This window comes from Notechis scutatus, chromosome 1, assembly GCF_049901735.1.
Source record: "Notechis scutatus isolate UNSWTSFEM ecotype Mainland chromosome 1, rNotScu1.2, whole genome shotgun sequence".
Classification (NCBI taxonomy): domain Eukaryota; kingdom Metazoa; phylum Chordata; class Lepidosauria; order Squamata; family Elapidae; genus Notechis; species Notechis scutatus.
The window spans coordinates 1,733,524-1,750,273 of record NC_142009.1 but is presented as its reverse complement, the minus strand read 5'-3'; the positions used below and the strand labels follow the sequence as shown (position 1 = coordinate 1,750,273).

General features: G+C 50.8%; 1 protein-coding gene across 1 annotated transcript in view; it reads left to right on the top strand.

The window, feature by feature from the left end:
* BLTP2 (bridge-like lipid transfer protein family member 2) overlaps positions 1 to 12,058 on the top strand; it is a 53,438-nt gene extending 41,380 nt beyond the window's left edge. Inside the window, 9 exon segments of the mRNA XM_087955667.1 lie at positions 4,246 to 4,426; positions 6,187 to 6,273; positions 7,517 to 7,627; positions 7,723 to 7,858; positions 9,365 to 9,489; positions 10,107 to 10,212; positions 10,431 to 10,451; positions 10,454 to 10,563; positions 11,742 to 12,058. Coding sequence (XP_087811793.1) covers positions 4,246 to 4,426; positions 6,187 to 6,273; positions 7,517 to 7,627; positions 7,723 to 7,858; positions 9,365 to 9,489; positions 10,107 to 10,212; positions 10,431 to 10,451; positions 10,454 to 10,563; positions 11,742 to 11,927 — 1,063 coding nt within the window. The 3' untranslated portion in view covers positions 11,928 to 12,058.
* The last annotated feature ends 4,692 nt before the right edge of the window (positions 12,059 to 16,750 follow it).

Below are 16,750 nucleotides of genomic sequence, written 5' to 3'. Positions count from 1 at the left end.
GTTTGCACACCTAATTGCAGTTTTGCATTTTCTTAAAGATACAGTTTTAAAATGTTTATCCTGGTTTATATATTTCTAACCCAAATAGCTGTTAGGTGACTCATATTCCTAACACCACCCACCCAACAGGGCCTCGGGCCTCTGGAGATGGACGTTGGACTATGTTGGGCTGTCACACCCAATGGGGTAGGATGCACACACAGGTGGTCTTTAGAGAGAAGGAATGGATTCTTTATTGGCCAAGTGTGGTTGGACCCACAAGGAATTTGTCTTTGGTGCAAATGCTCTCAGTGCACATAAAAGAAAAGATACTTTCGTCAAGAAACTTCTGGTACAACACTTAATAATAGTCATAGGGTACAAATAAGCCATCAAAGGAAACAGTCCATATAAATCGTAAGGATAGGGACCTTGGAGGTCGTCTAGTCCAGCTCAACAGGAGAACCTGTAATACTTCAGAGAAGTCACTGTCTAGGCTCTGTGATGGGGCATTTACAACTTCTGGAGGCAAGCAGTTCCACTGATTTAAGGTTACAGGTCTCTTCAAGTAAGTTCGTGAAAAGCTGTTGTGTGTTGTTAATCACCGAAACCTGGTTGAACCCCACTATTCGGACATTGTTATTGAGATGGACGGTTTTTTATTACATCGTCTGGACAGAGGCAGAAATGTGGGGAAGTGCAGAGGAGGTGGAGTGTGTATGTTTGTTAAAGAGACTTGGTGTACAAACTCAGAGGTTATAACACGTCACTGCTCTTTGGAGCTGGAATATCTGTCTGTGAGATGCAGACCCTTCTATCTTCCACGGAATTCAGCATTGTTATTATTCTTGCTGTTTACATTCCGCCGGATGCAAATGTAGATTTGGCTCTGGGCTTCCTGGTGATGAAATTGGCAACTTGCAAAGCAAATTTCCAGATGCTGTATACATTATTGCGGGAGATTTTAATCATGTAGTTCTTCGTGTGGTCCTCCCTAAATTCTATCAACATATAAGGTGTGCCACTAGGGGGTCGAACAACTTGGATAAGGTCTACACGAATATTGCAAATGGATACAGGGTATTACAATTACCACATCTGGGCCAGTCGGATCACTTGTCCCTGCTTTTAGCCCCGGAGTATATTCCTCTAAGAAAACAGGCAGGGTCGGTAGTCAAGACGGTGAAAAGCTGGCCAGAGGGAGCAATGGAGCAGCTAAAGGACTGCTTCGAACAGACAAACTGGGAAGTTTTTGATCATCCTGATCTCGACAATCACACGGCTGCGGTGTTAGGGTATATGGCACACTGTATTGATACTGTCACGGTGGATAAACGAATCCGGGTTTATCCTAATCAAAAACCTTGGATGACCGGAAAGGTTAGACGCTTGTTGTACGCAAGAAATAAGGCTTTTAAGTCTGGAAATGATCTAGATTATAGTGCTGCAAGAACGAACTTGAGGAGAGGCATTAAGCAAGCTAAGGCCGAATATAAGAGGAGAATTGAAGATTGCTTTCTCAGTAATAACATGAGGCAGGTTTGGCAGGGGGTTCAACAACTAACGAACTATAAAGCAAAAAGGTCTCTTTGGATGGTAGCGGCGGTGGTTGAGGAGCTGAACAACTTTTTGCTCGATTTGAGATCCATCAAACTGAAACTGTCCCTTTGCCATCATTTGCTCAGCAGAGTCTCCCCTTCATTGTGAATGAGCAGGATGTGAGGCAGAAAAAGAAGGCGGTTAATTCCAGAAAGTCAGCTGGGCCTGACTTAATTCCTGGTCGGGTGGTAAAAGACTGTGCTGATCAGTTAGCTGGGGTATGGACCAAAATTTTTAATCGATCCTTGACACAATGTGTGGTTCCTGTTTGTCTCAAGGCTTCCACCATCGTTCCACTGCCTAAAAAGTTGCCCACAAATGGTCCGGCGACTATAGGCGGTGGCACTAACTTCCATCTTAATGAAGTGCTTTGAGCAGCTAGTTCGAAATTATATTATCTCCTGCCTTCCCGATTCCTTTGATGGGCTTCAGTTTGCTTACAAAGAAAATAGATCAACCGAGGATGCAATTATTACTGTGCTTCACATGGCCTTATCCCATTTGGAAACACCGGGAATTATGTAAGAATGTTGTTCGCAGATTTTAGTTCTGCTTTCAATACCATCATACCGCACAGATTAATAGCCAAGCTCAAAGATCTAGATTTTCCAGATTCTATTTGTTTATGGATATTGGACTTTTTAACAAATCGTCCACAAAGAGTTAAACTGAATGATTATATTTCTACTGTCAAGACACTTAGCATTGGCACTCCACAAGGTTGTGTCCTTAGTCCACTACTGTTCTCCATCTATTCATCTGATTGCACAAATAAACATCCCAACAATAGGATAATGAAATTTGCAGGCGATACTACGCTTGTAGGACTTATTTCTGGGGATGATGAGTCTGCATATCGGGATGAGGTATTACAGCTATCCGCTGGTGCAAAAATAATAATCTTCTATTTAATAATAAGAAGACCAAGGAGGTTATAGTGGACTATAGGAAAAGAAGAGCAGACATTCAGCCACTGTATATAGAGGGAGTTCGTGTGGAACAGGTGGTGGAATGTAAGTTTCTCGACCATCATTACAAATGACCTGACCTGGAGCGCAAAACACCGCTGCTTTAATTAAGAAGGCACAACAACGGTTGTATTTACTAAGGATTCTTAGGAAACAACAACTGGCTGAGAGTCTACTGACTACCTTCTATCGGAGTTCAATTGAGAGTATATTATCCTACTGTCTCTGTGTATGGTTCTCGAGCTGCACAGTGGCAGAGAAAAAGGCAATTCAGAGGGTGATCAGGACGGCCCAAAACATCATTGGCTGCTCACTCCCCTCTTTGGAAGAACTGTATAGGAATAGACGCAAGAGGAAGATACTTAATATATTGAATGACTCCTCTCATCCGGGACATCAGCTCTTTGAACTATTACCATCGAGAAGGAGATTTAGGGTATTAAGAACAAGGACGACCAGATTTAAGAACAGTTTTTATCCAAGTGCAGTTTTGAGTTTGAATGCAGGGTCATAAGATTTTTGTGGAATTAAATGGCTGAGAGTAATGGGGTATTTACATTTTTAAATTGCATAGAGATGATTGTATGGTTGGTTGTGTTTAGTTTAATTTTTTTTTCTTTTTTTTCTTTTTAGTGGTGTTTGTCCAGTTTTTACTTTGTGGAAGAGCACCTCATTTCGTTGCACCCGCTTGCGAGTGTAATGACAAAAATTCTTATGTCTTATGTCTTATGGTTAATTGTCCCAGCTGTTTGGAAGTTTCTTAATTCCAGGTTGCTTCTCTCCTGGATTAATTTTCATAGATTGCTTGTCCTGCCTTCAGGTGCTTTTTAATTAAACAGTTGGATTCCCTCTTCCTTCCTTCCTTCCTTCCTTCCTTCCTTCCTTCCTTCCTTCCTTCCTTCCTTTCTTTCTTTCTTTCTTTCTTTCTTTCTTTCTTTCTTTCTTTCTTTCTTTCTTTCTTTCTTTCTTTCTTTCTTTCTTTCTTTCTTTCTTTCTTTCTTTCTTTCTTCCTTCCTTCCTTTCTTTCTTTCTTTCTTTTTTTTTCTTTCTTTCTCTTTCTTTTCTTCCTTCCTTCCTTTTTCTTTCTTTCTTTCTTTCTTCTTTGGAGAACAGCTTGACTCCCTCTTTTGGGGGGCAGCCCCTCAAATACTGTCATGTTCCCCTAATTCTTCTTTTCTCTAGACGAGCCAAGCCCAAATCCTGCAACCGTCCTTCATACGTTTTAGTCTCCAGGCCTTCGATCCTCTTAGTTGTTGCTCTTCTCTGCACTTTTTCCAAAGTCTCAACATCTTTTTTTGTAGTATCATGACCAAAATTGGGGACAGTATTCCAGGTGTGGTCCTTGAGTTACGACTGTAGTTGAGCCCCAAAAATGTATGTTGCTAAACCAAAGATTTGCCCCATTTCACAACATTTCTCGCCACAGATTCACTTAAACAAAACCTTGCACCCGTTCACGTTAGTCACACGGTTCTTAAGTGAATCTGGCTCCCCCCATTGTTGAAGATCACAAAAGCTGATCGGGATACCACGACCGTCATAAACATGAGTCGGCTGCCGAGCCTCTGAATTTGGATCACGTGATCATGGGGACGCTGCTGCAACGGTCATAAGCGTGGAGAAGGGTCGTAAGTCCCTTCTTTCCGTGCCGTCGCCCCTTTGCCGTCGCTAAGCAAGGCGTCCGCCCCTCTTCCCTCAGGTGCTTCAAGGACTTCCAGCTGCAGAGGGCCAACAAAATGGAGCTGCGCAAACAGCTGGAGGACGTCAGTGTGGCTCGCCGGACCGAGTTCTACTTCGCCCAGGCCCGCTGGCGCTTGACCGAGGAGGACGGGCAGCTGGGCATCGCGGAGGTGGAGCTGCAGCGCTTCCTGTACAGCAAGGTGGGATTCTACCGGATCAGACCGGTTCTATAGAACCGGTTGTTACGATTCTGCCCAGTTCAGAGAACCGGCAAATCGTGCCACTCAGGGTCTCCAACCTTGGCCACTTTAAGACTTGTGGACTTCAACTCCCAGAGTTCCTCAGCCAGCAAAGCTGGCTGAGGAACTCTGGGAGTTGAAGTCCACAAGTCTTAAAGTGGCCAAGGTTGGCCACCCCTGCCTTACCTGGCATGCGCGCCATCCAACTTGCCTGCTAAGTTGCTGTTCTTCCTTTGTTTTTCCCCCGACCATCAGCTGTTCTGCTGTGCCGGGAGATTTAGATTCGCTAGAAAGCAGGAAATCGTTGGATTTCTTGCTTTCTAGCTAATCTACAAGCAGAGCTGAACCTTCCTTAGGACCGAAGCTTCTACTGTTCAGTGCAGACTCAGGTAGCCAATGGCAGAAAGATAGATTTCTGAGTGAGTCTGTGATTCTGTGAGCAACTCAATCTGCCTGCCTGCCTTGCCCGATTTTGGGTAAAAGTTGCTCCTTCCTTTATAAAAAATTCAATATTTACATAATTTACATACAAATAAGTCTTCACAATATTTACATACAAACCATGCCCAGCCAGTCACATGACCACCAAGCCACACCCACAGAACCGGTTGTTACGAAATTTGAATTCTTGCAGCTGAGCCAAGCCAGCTCCAGCTGCGGCGGCTGCTGACCACTCCAGCCTCTTAAAAGAATAGAACAGACAGAAATGCAGGAAATGTATATATATAAAGAATTATAAAAAGGTAAATATATAATTGTACGAGTAGAGAAATATACCAGGAACTGACAATGAAAATGAAAGTATTACTATGTAAATAGATAAGAAGCCAACTCCGATGTGCTGTCAAAAATGGAAAGGCGGCGTAAAATGTGTAATAAAGATATTATTTAAAAACGAAAAGAATATAACAGTTGGAAGGGACCTTGGAGGTCTTCTAGTGCAACCCCCTGCCTAGGCAGGAAACCCTACACCACTTCAGATAAATGGTGCTTCAATCTTTTCTTAAAAACTTCCAGCGTTGGAGCATTCGCAACTTCTGGAGGTAAATCATTCCACTGTTTAATTGTTCTCTTGTAGAGTTGTAATTGCAGGAATGTTCTTATCTTGGATGGCAAACCTCAGATAAAGAATGTTTACAAGCAAATACAACTCAGGCAAACAAAGTCACTAATCTAAAGGAGGATTAGAGAGAGGAAGTAAACATGTGTTAGACTTAAACTAGAGATAATTAATTGTATTAATTACTATGCTAAACAGTAGCAAAACTTAAGCAATAACCAAAGTTAACCAATGTTGGAGGATTACTAAAAATGTGTATAAATGCAAGACTAGACTTCGGTTGATCATGATCAAGCAACTCAACTGCCTCATCTTTACAACATTCTCTCTTTTAGGAAGGATACAGAATAGAGAATAACAGAGTTGGAAGGGACCCTGGAGGTCTTCTAGTCCAACCCCCTGCTCAGACTTAATTCCAGGTTGCTTCTCTCCTTGATCACTTTCCATCCGTTCTTTAAAAACTTCCAGTGTTGGAGCATTCACAGTTTCTGGGGGGAAGCCTATGATTTAACTGATTCATTGTTCTAACTGTCAGGGACTTTCTCTCCTTCGTTCTAAATTGCTTCTCTCGCCTTGGGTGAGGTTCCCTCCGTTGCGTCTCGTCCTGCCTTCAGGGGATCTTTGGGGAATAATTTGACCCCCCCCCCTCCTCTTCTTGCAGGTAAACAAGTCGGACGACACAGCCGAGCATCTCCTGGAGCTGGGCTGGGTGACCATGAACAACCTGCTGCCCAACGCCGTCTACAAGGTGGGGTGGCCCACCTGATCTAGTTGGGTAACGAAACGTCCGGGAGCCAAACAGCCAGCTCAGAGCACGGACCCGCTCCCACGGCCAGTGGTCCTAGCCCACTCCCAAGAGCACAAAGGTCCTAACCAGAAGCCCCCCCTCCCCCATTCAATTCTGGAGCTGACCAGAAGTCCGGTTCCCCCACCATAGAGTCCTCCTCCTTCCTCTACCTGTCCTAACTGAAAGCCCTCTCAATTGTGGAGCCGACCAGAAAACCTTCCCCTTGCCATAGAGTCTCCTTGCTTCCCCCCGCCCGCCCCCAACCAGAAGCTCCTTTGAAAATTGTGGCGCCGACTGGTGACCAGGAGCCGCAGCAGAGGAACGAAAGAGCCACATGTGGCTCCAGAGCCGCAGGTTGCTGATCCCTGTCCTAGAGTGTCAGGATTCCAGCCATTGCCCTAATTAAATCATGATTCTCCAGCCAAACTTCAAAAAACTTCAAAGGATTCATTAGAGACGACCTATAGTGGCCCTGCCCTGTATGAAGCCAAATCTGGCCTACGTCATTCACAGTCCCCTATGACCCTGTCGTCCCACCCACCCCCGGTGGTGTCATAAATCAGATTCTCCAATTGAGCATCTTCACAGGCTGGATGTCATCAATCACATTCTCCAATTAAATATATTCGTGGGGCAAAAGCTCCAGTAGTTTAGCTACAATCTTTTAAAGATAAAGAGTTGGAATGTACTCCCGCTTCCAAACTGCTGCGCTGCTCTCCAGGATTGCCTTCCTCCCCCCTTTTTTATGGCAACTACTAAAACAGGCCTAGGAATGTTCGATGAGTTGACATTCGGCTCCTCTCACTCCTTGAAGGTGACCTGTATAAAGCAAAAACAATTTGAGTGCAGATATAGAATGTAGAGTTGCAACCCCCCCCCCCCCAAGGCTGGGTTGGATGTTCTGCATGGAACCTTTGCTCTAAGGCGATCGGCCTGGACATTCCTACGCTTTACCCAAGACGCCTCTGATAAGGGGCAGCCCTTCCCTTTGATTAAATATTGGAGTTGTCTCCTGTGCCACCTCGAATCGAGGATTTGCTCCAGCTCATCATGCGTTTGGCCCCCTGTGACCATGGGCTCTGGGGGCTCACGAGGTAGGGGCCTCAGGGTCCATCCCACCACAGGTTTTAAGAGTGCATACAAGCAAGGAGGGGGCTTCCCCCCTGCAGAGGGGGGATTTTGACCTCTGGTCTGTCCCCCGCAGGTAGTCCTGCGGCCCCAGAGTGCCTGCCAGTCGGGACGTCAGCTGGCCCTGCGCATTTTCAGCAAGGTCCGCCCGCCTGTGGGCGGCATTTCCATCAAGGAGCACTTTGAGGTGAGCGGGGCTGGGTGGAGGGCTGAGCCCCTCCCTCCCCTTTTTGCACGTGGGGAGCCTAATCTCTGTGCCCCCTCCCCCCCAAAAAAAACCAGGTCAACGTGGTGCCGCTGACCATCCAGCTGACCCACCAGTTCTTCCAACGCATGATGGGGTTCTTCTTCCCCGGACGCAACGTGGAGGAGGAGGAAGTGGGCGACGAAGAGGACAAGTCCAAGCTGGTGACCACGGGTGAGCGGGAAGGGCACCCCCCCAAGGAGGCTGCCTGGCGCCTCTCTGCACGCTTCCCAGCTCCGTCCTGGGGGGAAGAGGTGTGGGAGCTGAGAGTTTTGACATGAATGGAGGCAAAATCTACCATGTTTTCCCAAAAATAAGACCCTGTCTTATATATATATATTTTGTCACGCAAAAAAGGCACCAGGTCTTATTTTTGGGGGGATGCCATCCACTGGCTAACCTTGATTGTGGGCATCACACTTGGCCTCCTTTTCGCTGTCAAAGGCCTTCCGGAACTCCTTCTTCTGCGGTCAGCAAGGCTCTCCTGAAGGCCTCTGCACCCTTCAGGATCGATCCAGAGCTTTGTCATCAGCTCCAGAGGCCTTCAGGAAAGCCTTGCTGGCTGCAGAAGAAATGGGCCGGCAAGGCAGGTGTCGGGTGTGCGAGGCCTGGCTACACCTGCCCAAAGGTAAGTAGTAGGGCAGCTCCACCACTCCGCATCCCCACCCTGGCTTAATTGTTACCCGTCCATTCTGGAGTGGGTAGGGGTCTTAATTAGGGCTTATTTTTGGGGGTAGCGCTTCTATTGGGCGCATGTGTAGAAATCAAGCTAGGGCTTACTTTCAGGATGGTTCGTATTTTCGGGGAAAACAGGGTACGTGTCCCAGGATAATATCGCAGGATCCAATCTGGATCGGTCACGGGGACCGGAGGTTTGAGTCCTCCGAGCTTTCAAACTTGTCCTGGACCCCCTCCGCAGGGAACGTCATGCCTGACTGTGTGTAGATTTAAATGTAGTAGCGTTGATGGGTGGCCGTTAAGTGGTTAGTCATTGATTGCCCCGGCTCCTAGGTACCTGGTAAGCTAGCCGTGAATCAGCATTGAACATTTTTTTATTGGGTTATAAAATAAAATGGGATGCAAAATACGAAAGGAAAACGGTGGGGAAGAGAAGTGAGGGAGGATAAGAACGAAAAGGAAAAGACACATCGGCTTCTGATAAGACATTCACATCAAATCAGCACGTTTTGCTTTTTCATCATCATCATCATCATCATCATCATCATAATACGAGCCAGCCCTTTCTAAGGATCTGTCAGTCTCATCCAGGGGTCTCCCACCTTGGCCGCTTTAAGCACTTGGGGGCTTCAGCTCCCAGAGTTTCCCAGCCAGGAATTCTGGGGGTTGAAGCCCACCAGTCTTAAGGGGGCTCAGGTGGAAGACCCCAAAATCAAGAGCTTCATTCTTTCCCACTCCAAGCAGGAAGTTCAGAAGCGGTTTCCCTGAATCCTTATTATTCTTTTCCTGTCATCAAAAGAGTCAAATTCTGCCATTTCAGCCAACTGTCAGCCAACGCTCCTATTGACCGACAAGGCTTCTCAATCGTCACTCTGGCTGTTTTTGTCCCTGCTCGGCCGACAATCGTAGTAGCTGCAAAACCAAATGCCCTGTCAAAGGGGGGGGGCTACCCATGAGTTGGGCTCTCCCCACCTGATGGGAGTTTTTCTCCTGGACGCGCAGGCATGCCGGTGGTCAAGCCGCGTCAGCTGATGGTCTCGGAAGACTCGCTGGGCTCCGGGAAGGGCATGGGCCAAGGGCTGAACCGGACATCGGGGGTCAGGCGCTCCTTCCGCAAAACACCTGAGGTAGCTGCCGCTCAGGGACTTCTTGGCCCTTGGCCAAGCGAAGCACCCTGAGATCGGAGACACGTGTGTGTGTGCGTGCGTGTGCAGGGTCTTGCTTCCTCCGTGCCCAGCGGTGGTCCTCCCCTTCTCCGAGAGAGACCCCTGGAAGTGCCCTAGAGCAGGGGTCTCCCACCTTGGCAACGTTCAGCCTGGCGGACTTCCTCTCCCAGAGTTCCCCAGCCGGCTTTGCAAGGCAGTTGTTAAGTGAGCTTGGCCCCTTTTACGACCGTTCTTGCCAAAGTTCTTAAGCGAATCCCTGCCGTTGTTAACAAGTTTAGCAAGACGGTCCGTTAAGCGAATCCCTCTGCCAATGTGGCTCGTCCGAAGGTCCCACAAGTGGGAATCAGTCCACGTGACCCCAGTCGTGAGTGTGAAACACGGTCCCTTTTTCCGGTGCCGTCGTAAGTTGGAACGGTCACTACATGATTTTGTAAATCGGGGGCTTGTTGTCACGGCCTGGTTTGGGGAGGGGGTGTCTCCCTCCTGCGGCAGCCCTGCCAGGAAAGCCGGGAGCCCCGGGCGCGAGGTGGGGGACGCTGGGCTGGCTCTAACGGCCGTTCTCCCCCCGTCCTCCCCAGTACCCAGTGGACGACATCGACAAGATGAAGGAGCGGGCGGCCATGAACCACTCCTTCATCTACATCAAGATCCCCCAGGTGCCCCTCTGCGTCAGCTACAAGGTGCGTATGCGGGGGGCCTTGAGGGGGGCAGTCGGGGTCTGCCTAGTCAAAGTCTCCATTGGGTTCTCCCTCCCTCCCACCATCTTGTGGCGGTCAGTTGCCCAGGATTGCTTTTGTTGGAGAGGCAGCGGTTGGGTCGGTGTCCGGGGTGGGGGCTGCTAGGAAAGAGGGGGGCTTCTGGTTTCTGAATACCCTCCCCTTTCCTGCCCCCCGTCACTGCAGGGGAGAAGAACAGCGTGGACTGGGGGATCTCAACCTGGTGCTGCCGTGTCTCGAGTACCACAACAACACCTGGACGTGGCTGGATTTTGCCATGGCGGTGAAGCGGGACAGCCGAAAGGCCCTGGTGGCCCAGGTAAGGTTGGGGGGGAGGCAAGGGGGCTGGGAGCAGGGGGTGCCGGGGGGGCAACAAAGCCCACCCTCCAGGCCAGGCATTGGAGTTGGGCCTGAGGCTCCAGAACCACCACCTGTCCCTGGCACTGCTATCCCCAACAGCTGGCAAGCTTTGCAGGGATGGCGCCCTTAATGCCAGCTGTGGTACCCGAAGCTTCTGGCTGGGCTGGGGATTATGGGAGATACATTACCAGGGATGGGGAGAAAGTGGGTGAAAGCCAACTCCATCCTTTCCTCCTTCCCTTCCTTCCTCTCATCCTTCCTTCCTCCCTCTCTGCCTCCTTTCTATCACTGCTGCCTCCTTCCCTTCTTCTTCCTTCTTTCCTTCCTGCTTCCTTTCTTCCGTCCCTTCTTTCTACCTCCTGCCTCCTTCCCTTCCTTCCTTCCTTCTTTCCTTCCTCCCACCCTCCTTCCTTCCTCTCTCCCTCCTCCTTTTCTTGCTTCTTCCTTCCCTCCCTCCGTCCTTCGTTTTCCTTTCTTGCATCCTTCTTTCTCCTCCCTCCCTCCTTCCCTCCTTCCTTCCTCTCCCTCCCTACTTCCCTCCCTCCTTCCTTCCTTTCTTTCTCCTCCCTTCCTCTCCTCCCTCCTTCATTTTCCTCTTTCTTTCATCCTTCCTTCTCCTCCTCCCTCCCCTCCCTCCTTCCTTTCTTCTTTCTCCTCCCTCCCTCCCCTCCCTCCCTCCTTCCTCTCCCCCCTACTCCGTCCCTTTCCTTTCTCCTCCCTTCCTCTCCTCCTCCTTCGTTTTCCTCTTCTTTCATCCTTCTTTCTCTCCCTCCCTCCCTCCCCCTCTCCTTTCTTCTTCTCCTCCTCCCTCCCTCCTCCCTCCCTCCTTCCTTCCTCTCCCCTACTTCCGTCCCTCCTTCCTTTCTCCTTCCTTCTCCCTCCTCCTTCGTTTTCCTCTTCTTCATCCTTCTTCTCCCCCCTCCCCTCCCTCGCTCTTCTTTCTCCTCCCTCCCTCCCTCCCTCCTTCCTTCCTCTCCCCTACTCCGTCCCTCCTTCCTTCCTTTCTTGCTCCTCCCTTCCTCTCCTCCCTTTCTTTTCCTCTTTCTTGCATCCTTCTTTCCTTCCTCCCTCCCTACTTCCTTCCTTCCTTCCTCCCTCCCTCCCTCCTTCCTTCCTTCTTTCTCCCTCCCCTCCCAGGTCATCAAGGAGAAGCTGCGCCTGAAGCCGGCGGTGGGCAGCACGGAGTCCCGGGCGCGGCAGGAGAGCAAGCTGGAGGGGCCGGTGCAGCAGCAGGAGGAGGACGAGAAGGCCCGGCTGCTCATCGGCCTGAGTGTGGGCGAGAAGAACCCCAGCAAGAAGTCCATCTTCAGCCGGCGCAAGTGAGCCGGCCGCAGCAGCAGCAGCCACTTGCCGGAGCCCGGCCTGCAGGCCCTCTGGGGGAGGAGGAGGAGGAGGAGGCCCTGCCGGCCGGGCGTTGGACGGAGACTGACGGGGCCCCGAGGGCCCCAAGCGCTGGCGGGAAGGACCAAGAGCAGGGGGGGCCCTCGGGGGGGAGGGGGGGGAGAGTTTAAATAACAGAGTTTATCATTTGGAGCCGCCTCCTGTCCTGATTCCTCTGCCGCCCCCCCACCGCAGCCCTGAATCTGCCAGGGGGGGTGCCGGCCCCCAGACTCCCCCCACCCTCCTCCTGCAGCCTTAAGGGGCCCTTGGAGGGCTTCAGTCCAACCCTCCCCCGAAATCCAACGCATCCTGTGTCTTAGTGACCCCCCCCATGTGTCCGAGGGGGGCGTCGAAGGCAGCCCGGAGGGTGGGAGGCAGGCTCAGGGTTCCCCACCCAACTCTGGGGGGGCTATTTGGGCCTTTTAATTGGCTGACCTGAAAACGGCTGCCTCTGAAGCACCCTTGGCCCCCTCAGCCGGAGGGCTCCTGAGCATGCACAGAGTCTTTCTCCGGGTTCTCCTTTACGATCGCCAGCTGTCCCTCTTTCAAAGGGCAGCACTTAGTCCAACCGCTTTTCTGTGAGTTGGGTGGTCAGCCACAGGCAGTCCTCGTTCAGTGACCATCCAAAGTCACAGCAGCACTGAAAAAAAAAGCGACGTAGGGCTGCTTGTCACGCTTAACGACCGTTGTGGCACCCCTGCAGTCATGTGATCAAAATTCAGATTCACATTTATGACGGCCACAGCGTCCCCGGGGGATCTCATGATCCCCTTTTGCTACCTCTCTGACAGGCCCAGTCAGCGAGGAAACAAGATTCACTTAACAACTGTGGCAAGAAAGGTCGTAAAATGGGCCAGAATTCCCTTAACGTCTCGCTCAGCAACAATGAAACAAATATAAATTTTGGTGCTCGGCTGTGGTCGCAAGTCGAGGACTGCCTGTCTTCTGCAGCCGAGAGGCGTGTGGAGATCCGAAGCTCTAAGTGGGGCAGGGGGACCATCCACAGATGGAAGGGGGTCAGTGCAGGGGACTCTCCAAGCCCCGTCACTCAAGGCCGCTGGGACTCAGCCGCCACGCTTCTCCACCTCTGAGCTAGAAAAGGCCGCTGGGGTGGATGCAGTTGGTGCATCAAAATAAAAAAACAGCCAGAGACACGTGAACAATATGAAATATTCATTATGAAGCTTTTGCCAAAGGGAATTCTGCCCGTGGACAGAAACCATTTTCCCCGGGAGGGCCGGGGTTTATATACAGGCTCAAATATACAGTCTCTGCCCCTTTCCTGGGTCCACACTCTACCCAAGCTACATATCTCCCCTATTATTGTAGCGTAACACCTGTTTCCTTGTCCTTGGAAGCTACCCTCGTTCTCACGGCCGTGTCTTCCTGTTATGTCCATCCAAGCGCAATGGATCATTAACAGGTTTCCGCTGGCTCAGGGTGACCTAGCATCTCTCACCTGTATCTGTAAGCCAACATTACAAACCCCTGTTCCAGCCAAGAACTTGACATTTTACTTTCAAAACAGAACAAGTGACCAAACATCATGTGTCCATTAGATCCACTTGTATAACTGTCCAGTAATCGTTGCGCAGGTCAACTATCGGATAAACATGGAATCTCTTCCGTTCTTCATTTTGTCAGGTGTAACTTACAAGATGTAGTTTCCACATATAACAGTCCTCGACTTATATCCATTTAGTGGCCATCTCACGTGACAACAGCACTGGGAAAAGTGACTTATGGCCGTTTTTCACACGTGACCGTTGCAGCAGCCTCCCTGGGGGGGGGGTGTCACGTGATCGGAATTCAGACCCTTGGTAACTGGTTCATACTTGTGACTGTCGCAGTGTCCCTGATCTCCTTTTAGTGACCTTCCGACAAGCAATGGGGGAGGGGGAAGCCGGATTCACTTAACGACCATGTGACAACTGCAGTGATGCCCTTAACCCATGTTACTAACTTAAGTGCAGTGACTCACTTAACGACGGTGGCAAGAAAAGTCACACAACAGGCAAAACTCAACACGTTTCTCTAGGTCAATCTGGGGCCCGATTGTGGTCGCCATTTGAGGACCCCCTGTGCCAATGCAAAGAAACGGCCCCCTGCGCATTCAGCCCTCTCCTGCCTTGTGACAGCCCCCTCAGGGGTTAAGGGGTCCTCGGCCAGGAAGGGGCCTGGTGCCTCCCTCGGTTCCTCTTCTTCGTTCAGCCCAGGTGTGCAGGGGCTCCTGGGGGGTGGAGGGAGCAGACCCCAGACTCAAAAGGACTTCCACCTGAGTGCGGCCCCTTCTTTCCTTTAAGGCAGAGGTGCTGCCTGGAGAATTCTGGGAGTTGAAGTCCACCAGCCTTTAAACAGTGGCCATGTTTGGGGACCCCCGGTTCAAGGGAGGCTGCTTGGGGGGTGAGCCGGGCTCTTCGGAGGCCTTAGGAAGCCCCTGGCCCTCCATCATCCCTGGGTTTGGGGGTTCTTCCTCCTCCTTTTCCTTCTACTTCACCTTCTTCCCTCCTTTTCTCTTCTCTTCCTCCTCCTCTCCCTCCTCCTATTTCACCTTCTCCTTCCTTCTTCCCTCCTCCTCCTCCTCCTCCTCCTACTTCACCTTCTTCCCTCCTTCCTCCTCTCTTCCTCCTCCTCTCCCTCCTATTTCACCTTCTCCTTCCTTCTTCTCCCTCCTCCTCTTCCTCCTCCTCCTACTTCACTATCTTCCATTGTTCTTCCCTCCTTTCTCCTCCTCCTCCTCCTCCTACTTCACCTTCTTCCCTCCTTTTCTCTTCCTCCTCCTCCTCTCCCTCCTCCTATTTCACCTTCTCCTTCCTTCTTCCTCCTCCTCTTCCTCCTCCTCCTCCTTCACCTTCTTCTTCCTCCTTCCTCCTCTCTTCCTCCTCCTCCTCTCCCTCCTATTTCACCTTCTCCTTCCTTCTTCCTCCTCCTCTTCCTCCTCCTCCTACTTCACTATCTTCCATTGTTCTTCCCTCCTTTCTCCTCCTCCTCCTCCTCCTACTTCACCTTCTTCCCTCCTTTTCTCCTCTCTTCCTCCTCCTCTCCCTCCTCCTATTTCCCCTTCTCCTTCCTTCTTCCCTCCTCCTCTTCCTCCTCCTCCTCCTTCACTATCTTCCATTGTTCTTCCCTCCTTTCTCCTCTTCCTCCTCCTCCTACTTCACCTTCTTCCTCCTTTCTCCTCTCTTCCTCCTCCTCTCCCTCCTCCTATTTCACCTTCTCCTTCCTTCTTCCCTCCTCCTCTTCCTCCTCCTCCTACTTCACCTTCTTCCCTCCTTTCTCCTCTCTTCCTCCTCCTCTCCCTCCTCCTATTTCACCTTCTCCTTCCTTCTTCCTCCTCCTCTTCCTCCTCCTCCTACTTCACCTTCCTCCTTCCTCCTCCTCCTCCTCCTCCTCTCCTCCTATTTCACCTTCTCCTTCCTTCTTCCCTCCTCCTCTTCCTCCTCCTCCTCCTTCACTATCTTCCATTGTTCTTCCCTCCTTTCTCCTCTTCTTCCTCCTCCTCCTACTTCACCTTCTTCCCTCCTTTTCTCCTCTCTTCCTCCTCCTCTCCCTCCTCCTATTTCACCTTCTCCTTCCTTCTTCCCTCCTCCTCTTCCTCCTCCCTCTCCTCCTTCACTATCTTCCATTGTTCTTCCCTCCTTTCTCCTCTTCCTCCTCCTCCTACTTCACCTTCTTCCCTCCTTTTCCTCTCTTCCTCCTCCTCTCCCGCCTCCTATTTCACCTTCTCTCCTTCCTTCTTCCCTCCTCCTCTTCCTCCTCCTCCTACTTCACTATCTTCCACTGTTCTTCCTCCTTTCTCCTCTTCCTCCTCCTCCTACTTCACTATCTTCCACTGTTCTTCCCTCCTTTCTCCTCTTCCTCCTCCTCCTCACTTCACCTTCTTCCCTCCTTCCTCCTCTCCCTCCTCCTATTTCACCTTCTCCTTCCTTCTTCCCTCCTCCTCCTCTCCTCCTCCTCCTCCTTCACCTTTCTCCTCTCTTCCTCCTCCTCTCTTCCCTCCTTTCTCCTCTCTTCCTCCTCCTCTCCCTCCTCCTATTTCACCTTCTCCTTCCTTCTTTCCTCCTCCTCCTACTTCACCTTCTTCCTCCTTCCTCCTCTCTCTTCCTCCTCCTCTCCCTCCTCCTATTTCACCTTCTCCTTCCTTCTTCCCTCCTCCGCTTCCTCCTCCTCCTACTTCACCTTCTTCCCTCCTTCCTCCTCTCTCTCTCCTCCTCCTCTCCCTCCTCCTATTTCACCTTCTTCCTTCTTCCCTCCCTCCTCCTCCTCCTACTTCACTATCTTCCATCGTTCTTCCCTCCTCCTCCTTCTCTTCATTCTTCTACTTCACCTTCTTCCTGCCTTCCTTCCTCTCTTCCTCCTCCTCTCTCCTCCTACTTCAACATCTTCCATCCTTCCTCCTTCCTTTGTCCTCCTCTTCTTCCTCCTCCTACTTCACCTTCTTCCCTCCTTCCTCCTCTCTCCTCCTCCCTTCTCCTCAAACCCTCCCTTGCAGCACTGGAGATGTTCCCTAGTTGGGTCACGAAACGTCTGCCAAAAAAGCAGCCCAGCTCAGAGAGCAGCGGGGACCCCCCAGTCCGGCCCTCAGCTACAAATATTCTCCTTTTATTGGCTGTTCCCCCCCGCTTTGCATAAACGCCACCGGACTCTGCCCAGGTGAGGCTTGCACCTTTCCCACCCAGAGGTGCCTTTGGGAGTCTCCAGCCAAGCCATCCAGACGTTGCACTGCAGGTCCCATCGGCCCCAGCCAAAGCCATTGTAGTCCAAGC